Consider the following 12,006-nt stretch of genomic DNA (forward strand, 5'->3'; position numbering starts at 1 on the left):
TTTGACTGGTGGATCGGCTATCCTGGTAAGTATGACAAGCAATATTAATAGCAAACTTAAACCAAATGTTCCCTTGTATCTCACTTAATGACATAAACTTTTATTTTCGACAATAACAACGGAGACAATTAATTAATCCTCTGCTCAGTCCGAAAACATTCCCTAGTCCTCTTTGGAAATACCTCCCTACATAACAAAAATTTTATTTTACCATTTCCTCACCCAAAAAACGTCAGCGTAACTTCAAATGATATACTTTGCTCGAAAAAAAACACATGGTTTCAAGCAGAGAAGGGTCCATGCTTGGTTGTTCCATTGAAGTAGCCAAAAAATGTGATTTTCCTATTCATTGAGAGAGATTTTTCACACATTTATGAAGTGGCAAACAAAAAACGGACTTTGACTAAAAGCTTGTTTATTTCTTAACAATTAGATTGGAATGTGATTGCTCCCGAATTTTGCAACATATTACATTTATGGAAACCTTAACCCAAATCTTTCCAAACCGAGACATTCGCTGCAGAAACCTATGGGAATGTCCAATGTTCCATATCAAACTAGGTTTACTGTCATCAGTAATAAAGGTGTTTAAAAAACTGTATTTTGTTTCAGTTGAATGCGATTAATGGTGCTGGACAACCTGTGATGAATGTCAAGTTCCCCGTGGTGTTATTGGCAAGATTCCTTCGCATAATTCCACTCACATGGACTCAATACGATCATTATTATCTCAAGTTTGAAGTGCTCGGTTGTCGAGGTAATATCGAATATACAATCATTTAATATTACAAATTTCTTTACTGAAGATATACGACAGAGATCTTGGTCAATTATTTAATTGAGCACTTGAAGTTATTTAAGAGGACGGTTTCAAATAGTTAGTGTCATTGCAGGGGTCATGTAATAATGATCCATGGCAGATCCAGGAGGGGGCGGAGAAAAAAGGAGGGAAAGAGGGAGACACAGCGCCATAAATGTGACAAGGGCGTTAAAGATAAGAATTCTGCTTCTGGTTACCTAACCTCCCTAATTTTACGGCTGCGACCCTAAAATCTTTAGTTCACGACCTCCCCCTTTGGAAAATCCTGGATTCGCCCCTGGGATGAAACGCTGGCATTTGCTGCTTATTTGATCATGCCTTGTGGTTGACCGAAATGGGGCTTCTTTTATGTCAGTTCTCTGATAGCACAAAGAGAGCGTCAGGAAATAGGGATTTGGAGTTTATGTTGCTGGAGCACATTGTAAGCAAAGCAGAAATTGTTGTTTATATTGGTCCTTTTATTATCAACAACGAGGGGGCACAAGGCGTCTAAATAAACGCTTTAGGGGTGGCAAACGACGAAGAACTTTCTTTTGTTATCTATTTTTACCCACTATAGACGGTGATTAATTGTAAGGAAAAAACTTCAGCATGAAGTCAGGAGTCTGAAGCAAAAAAGTGATTAAACATATTTGTTCTACTTTTAGTATATAAAAGGAAAAGAAAACTTTAAAAAGTAGGAAAAGGGCATTTTTGTCGCCGGTTCCGGTTTTATACGTGCAATAGAAAAGAAGCAGTAAGGCCAAGACTAAACACCGTACACAGCCGTGCCAAGCTTAATTCGAGTGTGGCAATAGTGCAGTAACAACGCGGCAGTTGCGCTAAACGCCGACCTTTAATAGAGCAGCGTCGTGCCACTCACTTCGATGACGATAGCGCGGTATTAACCCTTTGAGCTAAAGGGCTTGCCGTGCCGAATTCAATTTGCCGAGCCCAATTGCGCTAAACGCCGTGATATTGCCGTGCCGAAAAATTGAATCATTTGATTTCCGCACGGCAGTAGCACGACGTACAGCCTAGACCTAAGACAAGTGTACCGGGTCATTTAAACAAAGTCATCTCCAAAGATTGCATTCCCAACAGTGTCCAACGGAACGATTCGATTGGTGGGTAGTGACGACAAGTGGAGCGGCCAAGTGGAAATCTACCGGCATGGTGCCTGGGGTGCAGTTTGTGATACCAGTTGGGACATGAAGGACGCCACCACCGTTTGCAATCAGCTCGGCTTCATCGGGGTTCTTGAGGCTAAAACGGGGCTGTCCAGCCGAGAGAGTGATCGGCCGATTGTGATGAATCGAGTCACCTGTAATGGAACGGAAAGACGGCTGGCTGACTGTCCATTTGTCTGTACCGGCTCTCAGCAATGCGGTAGCTCCACTGTAGCAGGCGTCGTGTGCAAACCAAGACCTGGTAAGAAGTACTTCAAGTCAGTGTCCATATCATTCTTATCTGACTTCATTCCCTTTACACAATTTCGAATGGAGCCAATCATCCTTAGTTCTTGCTCCTCTTCAGTCCATTTATATCGGTTAAAATTATGTGTGGGTTTTCCCTACAGGGGCTGTCTTTTAAGTTTGAATTTCCCGCATGACCATAGGGCTGGGATACCCACCGTAGGCCCTAACGGAGAATAAGATATTTTTGCCCTAGACATAAGGCTAGAGGTAAGTGTAAAACCATCAAGGGCGTGACCACACCTAACGTTGCCTCAAATATTTCACTCTATAACTGAAAGTTGTGTATTTTAACACTAATGACTAGATGAAGTTCGACTCGTCGGTGGTTCTAGTCACACAAGTGGTCGAGTTGAGGTCTATCGTGACGACAGCTGGGGTACTATCTGCGACACCAATTGGAATATCACAGACGCAGGGGTGTTATGCCGCCAACTCGGGTTCTCTGAGGCAGAAGAAGCCAAGTCTGGTGCCCACTTCGGACAAGGAAGTGGCCCTGTTCACATGGACGGTGTAGCGTGTGAGGGTTCAGAGAGCAAGGTGACTGACTGCCCATCATTCTGCTGGGAGGAGACAAGATGTAGCCACACCCACGATGCTGGAGTGATTTGTCGTGACGGTAAGCGCATGAGAGACTATCATCCCATCATAGATAATAACCTTTCCACTCATTAGGACCTAAGAATGGAATTATTTTCAGAATATCTGAGAACGCAACCTCTCACCTGACTATCGACAATTTTATTGCGCTATGTTAGTTAAATAGATTTTTTTCTGACCCAATTTCATTCTTGAATTGTAATCGCTCAACCATCAGATTAAGAATGCGTTTAAGAGATTTGTAATTAAAATTTTACGATTTACCCTTTATTTGCTATATGTTTAACAATAATATTATGCTTTTTAAAGATATTTCACTTCGAACAAAAGCTGCTCTTTTGGATCCAAATATATTTACTCTTCAACGTGTAGTAGTTATACAGATGTTGTTCTTTTGCATTTAACTACAGGAAATATCGCGGCGTCCAGCAACTGACAGAAATCGTCTGGCTCAACATACTTTTTACTATAAAAACAAGCACACCAGTCATCAACTGTGTTTAAAGGGACAACGCGCTTAATTGGGCTCTTTAGGTAACAAAAGAGCTAGTGTGAATAGGCAGATGCTTGTGCTCTGCGCTATGAACACGTTCTGTCACTTAAAACATTTGAAATGTTAAATTGATTGTTATATTTGATGGGATAAAGCAGACGATATTATGTGATGGAAGGGATAAATGATCAAATGCGAACTGATGTAAAGAGAAGGATAATTTATTTTCTTTCCCTATGGAAACGTTTTCGCACACGAGAAACTCCCTACCATTGGCGGGAAACAAAAAAACAATAACAAAAGTGAAAAGTAAACGAGAGGAGGCGGAAGAAAGTGGCATAACTGTCAGTAATCCCTTTTAGTTTTTTGAAAATGAAGCATCTTTTTACATGATTCAACTATAAAGAAATAAAAGGCCATTAATTTTGGTATTACTCTTTACTGTAAAATGGTAAATATTTCGTTGAGGTAAAAAGGTTGTTATACTAACTGTGTATCCTGTGCCTGTAAGTCCAATAAAATTGTTCAGCTTCAGAGGTCTTAAAGTGTTTTCCCAAATTAGATTTAATACTTAGACAGAGGCATTCTTTTTTTTGGAAAAGATTCCAGTTCTCGTATTTCATCAAAAAGGATATGTCAGTGTTGTCATAGCAACAGATCCCGCATTGCTTCAGTAAATAACTGTGCTATGCAGGCGTGGTATACATAGTGTTGACGTCAGCACAAAGTCCAAATAATGTAGGGTATGATGGAGTTGGTCGTGTATGTTGTGCGTATTCGTTGTATACCCAGATTGCATGTGTACAGTAAGAACTAATAAATAATGCGTGGTTATGGATAAATATTTGTATCGCCATGGTCTGGTCTTTTATATCATTTAGGCGTTCTAAGGATCGTGTTCTGAACCGTGAAGTCATGTGATCTCAGCCCGATTTTTTTTAATAAAAAATATTATACGCTACTCTAACATCGATCGCCAGTGGAAGCTTTGCAAATTATGGTTTTGCAAGCTTGTAGAGATTAAAAAATCCCGAATCCAGGTTTTGGGCTGGTGGTAGGCTCCAGGAGTAATAACCGATATCTTTGCCAGCAGACAGTGAGTTTGAGCTTACTGTTATTTTTTTCTTGTACAGTTCGTGTCACTTTGAACACAGTTATATTTTTATCTAAAGATCCTTACTCGTCTTAATGAAGCATTATGATGGTACTTGGACATTTCAAATTGACATGGTAACACCATGTATTTATCTCTTCTTTGAGTATGTGTGGTTCTGAGAAGAACCGGGGAATAACTCGACGTTTCGAACAGTGTACTCTGTCCGTCTTCAGGAGACTGCAGGATTCTAACTGGGAGTGGAGCTTATATGGTGTAGAGAGGGATCCAGATGTAGGGATTAGCTCGGTGAAGCGTTAAGGCGGGAACAGTGATGGCGGGAACAATGGATGCTGCACTGGATCCTGGGGCTGCATGCCCTGTGTGTGTGTTTACCGGAGCGTGTCAGTTGGAGTTGGCAGTGGGAGAGTGAATAGCTGGGTGTCAAGGGGTATAGAAGACCCATAGGCTAACTGAGGGGGAAACCTAACTAGGGAGTCCTAGGGTATAGGAGACCCATTGGACTGGGATGTGAGGATGGGGCGCCAGATGTCGCTGATGTTGAAGCCGATGTCTTGGGGAACTGTGTCGTGCTTGATGATTTCCATGGCTTCTCTAATGCGGCGGGGATACCATCGTTCGATGCTGGTGATAAGTTCAGCTTGGCTCCAGTTGGTTTGATGGTCTTCAGTGTGGGAGTGCTTAATTATTGATGACTTTTCCAGCTCTCCCTTCCTACCATGGGCTTTGTGCTCGTTGATTCGGGTAGGGAGGTCCCTACCCGTCTCGCCGATGTACACTTTGCCGCATTGGAATTGGTATGTGTGGTTCTTCTCAGAACCACACATACTCAAAGAAGAGATAAATACATGGTGTTACCGCAATCTTTACTATAGATCTAGTTTCTTTCACAATGAAAACCTTTAAGTCTTATGTACAAAAGATTTCGATGAAGTGCATCTTATGTTTGACCGCTACAATGTCTCTGCTTCGCTAAAGGAGACCACACGAGAGAGACGCCAAGGTGCAAACCACCCACTGCATACCATGTAGAGGATAACACACCAATAGGGAAGGTATGAAACAATTTTTGTCCAGTACCAGCACCAAGGACGAAATGACTGCTAATACCTTGCTCAGAAAGCCCTTCACCATTTTGAGAAGAGGTCTGAGGCCTTCGTCGTCAACTCAAGAAAGGATGCCTTTTCCAACCATTTAGATGGGCAGCACCTTCAAAGTTCACAAGAAGAGGCTGATACTAGAATGATCCTGCACAGCATAGATGCTGTTCGAAGAGGAGCCACAGAACTGTACATCCAATCACCAGACACCGACGTTCTTGTCCTTAAAATTCGGCGATACCAACAACTCTGCGAGGAAATTTTCTTTGTTACTGGCACAGGGACTAAGAAATGAGAAATACCATTGGCACATGAAGTCAATGCACTCGGTGCAGCCAAAGCTACAGCCTTACCAGCTGCAACTGAAGAAGGCCTTGAGGCATTTGTATGCCAACTTTATGAGCCCGGTACTGCCGAAACAAATATTGCAGGTCTAAGATGGAGGCTTTTCTCAAAGAAGCAGTTAGTCATACAGAAGTTACCACCCACACGAAGAGCTTTGAAGGAAGTGATCGCACGAGCCCATTACCAGGCCATGGTGCACTGAAAAAAATGTTGGTCAAAACGGTGTTGGGCATTTGTTATTTGCCCAACCTTGGTTAAAGCTACCACATTGTTGGTCAGTTTTTCGTCACTGTTGGTCAAACATTGACCAAATATTGGGAAGAATTTGCCCAAAGGTTGCAAAGTTGATATTTTTACCAACATTGGGCTATATGTCAACCCAAAATTGACCAACCCTTTTACAGTGTGTGGTACCAGGACGATGTCCCTTAGCCACATCTACCGCCAGCAAACGAGTACGGATGGAAGATGGATGGAGATGGACTGGTGCCAATCCCAACAATTGAACCTCCTGCTCCAAATGCCGTGACATATCTGATCAAATGTGGATGTAAGAAGAACAAATGCCAGTCCCACTGCTCATGCATGTCACAGAACCTCAACTACTCCGAACTGTGCATGTGTGAGGCAGACGAGGAGGTTTGCAACAATATCGGCCTTGGACATATTTTGGGGCTCGACGAAGACGGGGATGAGGACGATCCCTCGGTTTAGTTCTGCATCTGAAGCAAATTAGCTTTAATGTTGTTTTGGTAGGTCATGGACGAAATCAAAAACATTATGTACAGATGAACATATGTTCGATATAACATCTAGAAGTTCGTTATTAACTTTGTAGTATTTGTTTTAAGTAACCAACCTCAAAATACTCAAATTCCGTATGAAAACAACAATATGATGTTCCAGCAAAACATGTCACGTGAAAAAAATAGCCAAGGTTTGTTGATACTTCAAAGGAAAATTCAAGCGTTGATACTTCTTTTGCATTTAAATAAATATAGGTCCTCAAAATCACCGGAAAATGACACTTTGCCCCTTCTCTTCTGCAAAAAGTACAATATTTTATATCGATTATCATGGAGAAGTTCATAATTAAATATGAATATGCTCACTTGCCTTAAAATCTTCGAAAACCCAGTCCAGGAAGAAGTTTAGGTGAAAATAACCCGTGACCTTTGACATTTTAACATGAAATTTCCGCGGGAGTACATTGCCCCCCCACTATGACATTTGTAAACAAATACAGGCAATGTAAGTGCGTTGTGCATAATGCGCACTGAACGCGCTGCCATCCGTCGTTTGCTGTTAGTGTATCGTCAGCTCAAATAAATCGGCACGGAAACTTTTCTATATAAAGTCTACCTATTTACAATTCATTTGTTATTAAAGAATTTACACTGCAATTTACACAACACCGGTGACGACCAGTTCTCGTCTCTTAAGAAACAAATATCATGGACAGCTTATTCCTACACAAAGTTATATGATACTTCTTCCGGATCCCTTTTTTTTAACGATACACTGCACTTTTCCACCACTTGTGAACAACCTAATTGTATCATGCTTTTAAATAACCCTTATTTCAAGAACTACCCTTGTGCACCACTCGGTTATGAATGACAATTGTGCACCACAGATTCCGATAATTTACACTTGTGCACCACTCGGTTATGAATAACAATTGTGCACCACTTAATTTTAAGTATTATACTCGTGCACCTCCGATTGTAATAATTTAGATTGTACACAATTGTAGGGACTATACTTGGCCGTAGAGCTCAATGTTCTTGGTTCTGGTTTAGGCCATCTGACTGGGATTCAGGGATCCAAGTCCACCGGTCATCCAGTTCAAGGACCAGTTCCAGTTCTTGACCGTGGAAGCACCTCCTCTGGATTCCCTCCTCGGACAGCCACTCGGAAAGAAACTCTTAATGGCGAAAGCCCAGAAATACTATCTGAAGTTTCAAATACAACATGATATATCCCCTGATAACACCCTGGTTGAAAATTTAGCCGAACATTGCAACAATACTATATGTGAATACATGTACAAGAATACGTCCACTCGACGGTTATACGCGCAAGACTGGGCGTCTATGCGTTTATCCGGTTCGTAAGTGCAACGTCACTTCGTTTAAACCACGCCCACTGCACATGAACTGCACATAGAGTTACATGCATTGATGGCCGTTTACATGGAATCATAGAACCGGAAGTTAACGCGCAACTTCAGCGATTGTCCAATGGGAGCCTGCAAAACGTGGCGCGTCCGCCTTTGTGACGAAGTCACTGCGGTTCGGACGATCGCAGAAGTTGTGCGTTAACTTCCGGTTCCATGGTTCCACATAAACGGCGATCAATGCATGTAACCCTATGTGCAGTGCACGTGTGCAGTGGACGTGGTTTAAACTGAAGTGATGTCATACTTACGAACCGGATATGTCCTTGATCTACCTGAGTGGACGTGCTCCGTCAAAGACGCAAGAAAGACAGATATGTACGAAATTTTCCAAACCAGTTTTTTCACGCGTTCGGCGTACACGTGTTCCGTGTTAAACGCGCATAAACTTGAGCGCTTATACAGTGAGTTCGCACCAAAGGTCTGTCAATTTTTTCAAAAACATGCCATCTTTTGTTCCCGCTCGGAGCGGATACAGATCAATGCTAGAATGTATGGCCTTCACGTGTTGCCATGTGCACGCGTTCGCACAGTGGCCTGTCTCTCCGTTGCCGGTGAGGGTGCATTTCACATCGGGCGGATAATTTTGTTTAAAAAAAACCTGTTGGTCAGAATACATACATTTTCCCCGTCGATTTCCTCCGAATCTTCATCGTTTATTCCATTCTTTGTATGGTGTTTTTCAATTTTACAACTAGTAACTCATGGAATAGCGTGTTCAAAATTTCTTGAAGTTATTTTCATCAATATTTGTTTTTTCGTTTATGTAGTGTCAAAAATAATCTTTCGTATGTCCTGAGTTCTTGTCCGAATATCATTAAGTGACCCAAGGCGTGCCTGACGTGAGGAAAACATATTTTTCTGGCGCAAATATTAATTTTCACGAACCGTCTGTGTAGCTGTAAGAAAATATTGACATTCAAAACTTATCGCCGGTAAGAACTTATACTGCAAGACTCCACGTGAATGGCATCTCATTGGAATCCATCGTGTACAAAATTAGACATTTTGTTTAACCTGATGGCAGGGTGTAGATCGCATGCGAAGGGGAAATATTCCCAGTTCTTCAACAGGGGGTGGGCCATAGGACCCCCCCCATTTTTTTCAGAAGAGAGGAAGAATTAACGAAAATGTCAGGAGTCAATATAGAAAATATTTACGTCAGATCCTCGAGAGAAATGGGAGACTTTGAGGCACTGGTGGCAGCAGACATACCGGTCCTCCTTCACAATATTGCGCGTGCTCAGAACTATGCACTCCCGCTCAGAACAACACCCACAGCTCAGAATTAATTAAAGGGTCCGGTATGTTTGCGTCTCAAAGACTCTCATTGCTGGACAGACGAGGAACCTGAGTGCCGCTACGCATTGCACGTGTCAACAGTAATGATAAATGCCTCCCCCTTGTGTTAGAAAACGTCAAGCCCTGATTTTTGTCATAATGATCAGTGGGTTCTGAAAATCGAATCCACCATCATATTCGAGTGGCATATCCTGCAGGGGGAAGGATCACATGTTTCCCCTACTCTTAGAAAGTGCTTTTTTTAGGAAATGAAACTGCCGGGGTATTATTTTTTCGGATATAAAAATTGGACCGTGGTTTTGCCTGATATGAATCATTTAGGAAGACAGAGATTATTATGCAACCCTACTTGGTGGTGCCCATAGCGGTAATGACAAAAGTTTTACGGAGAGAGGCGTCGTCTGATGAATGCCAAATTACAATTGTTAGAGTTAAGCTAATCCTGGATTTGGAAACTCTAAATAATTGTCGTACAAATAGTTCTTTTCTGGAAAAAAGCAGGGCACCAGCTGTAATCTGTGGAATGTTGATAAGAAACAAACAGAAAAACCTCCAACACACCAACCAACAAACACCACAAACAAACAAAAACAATGCCACAAAATGGAAAATCGTATTTTAAGTGATAAAAGACGGTGATGAGTGTGTGCCCTCAAACCACACGAGGAGGTCAAAATTATAACATGTTACAACTATATTGTTGTGATATGAATACAATTTTAGGCAACCGTGCCCATCAGAGCGGTAAATTGGAAAACATGAAACCAACACTGCATTATCTGTATGCTTTGTATACACAAGGTATATGCACACAATGTTCCATTGTGGTTAATCTCCAACAGTTGCGAGTTCAATGTAGCGTTGGTCACTGCAAGCACGTGGTGGAAAGATATAAGACTTCAGAGTTTTCGGCGCCTGCATTCGTAGTGACGTTAGAAAGTCTCACAACACCTCCCCTCCCGGTCAAGAGACTGAAAGCCGTGCCTCGGGGTTGGGAACGAAACCGGAGCTGGCAAACGGCTTGTGCTCGCGAGTCGGGCATCAGCGAGCAAAGCCGAGCAGGTGTTGTTGCACGTAGGGAGTCTTATCTTTCGCACATGGAGCACCCTTCCTGAACTGGGTTATTAGAGGCCGCTGTTAAAAACAGAATGAGCATTAAGTGGGCAGAGTCTAGTTACTTGGATATTTCAAGAGATGATTATAATCGATGTGGAAAGCGGGGGTAGGGAAATGCAAGAGTGTCTTTTAACATCATCGAGTGTCGGTGATTTTTGAAGTCCGAGTGGTTAAGATTTCACTGCGCCGGTCTGTCGTGCAATGGTTAGGGTGACTGTCCAATGTTGTAGATGAGTTCGTGAGGATCGCTTATGCAGCTACGGGTTTGAGGATGTTACCTAAGGCTTGGCTACTACCCATGGCCAACCTGTTAGTGACAGTGTTGTTATCTGCCGTCGTGATATCGCGGGTGATGACATCTGGGCCACCTGCGGGCCTCAGCCAGCTCGGCGGTGAGGCAGGGGGTAAGGAGCTAGTGAGTTTGTGCGGTCTCTTCTCCATCCACTACCGCATCGCGGTGGACGACGCCAGCCTGACCAAGGGACCAATTCGTGAGCGGTGCTCCAGCTATCACATCTTGTCCTACCTACGGGCCAGGGCCATGATGTTCGCTGTAGAAGAGATCAACAACCGCTCTGTTCTCCTTCGCAATATCTCTCTGACTTACGAGATTCGTGACATATGTAATCGGAAGAGCATCGGCCTGAAAGCCTGCATGAACTGCCTCCGCCTGGTCAACACTAATGGGTCCCAGACCTACACCCCTGTCGACCTCCCTCACACGGACAATCCCTCCCTTGTCTTTATCGGACCCGACACCTCCGAGTCGGCCATCACCATGGCGGATTTCCTGCAGATCTTCGGGGTGCCCCTGATCAGCTACTCGGCCACCAGCACCCTGCTCAGCAACCGGGAGAAGTACCGGACCTTTTTCAGGACTATCCCGGACGACGGATACCAAACCGTGGTCATAGCCGACATCATTAAGCACTACAGCTGGAACTGGGTTGGAATCTTGGCGGTGGACAACAGCTACGGCCGGTCGGCCATGAGCGACTTCTTGTTCCACGCGTCCAAGCGGGGCATCTGCGTGGCCTTCCAGCTTGTGGTTGGGGAAACGATGGGATATGGGGACATGCAGAGGTTTTCACGGGAGTTGGAGAGTTTCCCAGAACTGGAAGTGATCGTTGCTTTCACTTTCACCAAAACATTAATGCCATTTCTGGAAAGGACGGAGAAGAACTCGACACCGATTAACGGTGAGTCTATCATGTCAAATTTTCATTATCCCTGTATACAGAGTATAAAAATAGACGGATAATCATAACATTGTTTTTAAAGCAACTGTTTTCACAAACCTACATTAGCTATGAAGTAAAGAAGTGTGTTCAGAAATATGAATTTTAAGTCAGTGTAGTTCAAACATATTTTCACCTTGATCTAGTTTATGCTGCGACTGTTTCTAAGCTCATTTTTGTAAGTGCGCTCAAATCCATCTTCTGTGTACTATTTTCTTTTGGCACATGTCAAACACCGAATCCCG

General features: G+C 43.0%; 1 protein-coding gene across 1 annotated transcript in view; it reads left to right on the plus strand.

Annotated features, from left to right (window-relative positions):
* The window catches only part of LOC110984906 (scavenger receptor cysteine-rich domain-containing protein DMBT1-like), a 9,258-nt gene extending 5,049 nt beyond the window's left edge, over window positions 1–4,209 (plus strand). Inside the window, exons 5-8 of the mRNA XM_022245535.2 lie at window positions 613–757; window positions 1,904–2,230; window positions 2,582–2,893; window positions 3,285–4,209. Of these exons, the coding sequence (XP_022101227.2) occupies window positions 613–757; window positions 1,904–2,230; window positions 2,582–2,893; window positions 3,285–3,310 (810 nt within the window). The 3' untranslated portion in view covers window positions 3,311–4,209. The remainder of the gene's footprint in view (window positions 1–612; window positions 758–1,903; window positions 2,231–2,581; window positions 2,894–3,284) is intronic.
* Window positions 4,210–12,006: the final 7,797 nt, after the last annotated feature.

Source organism: Acanthaster planci, linkage group LG04 (assembly GCF_054643075.1).
Source record: "Acanthaster planci isolate LZ-2023a linkage group LG04, COTS_SCS, whole genome shotgun sequence".
Lineage (NCBI taxonomy): Eukaryota > Metazoa > Echinodermata > Asteroidea > Valvatida > Acanthasteridae > Acanthaster > Acanthaster planci.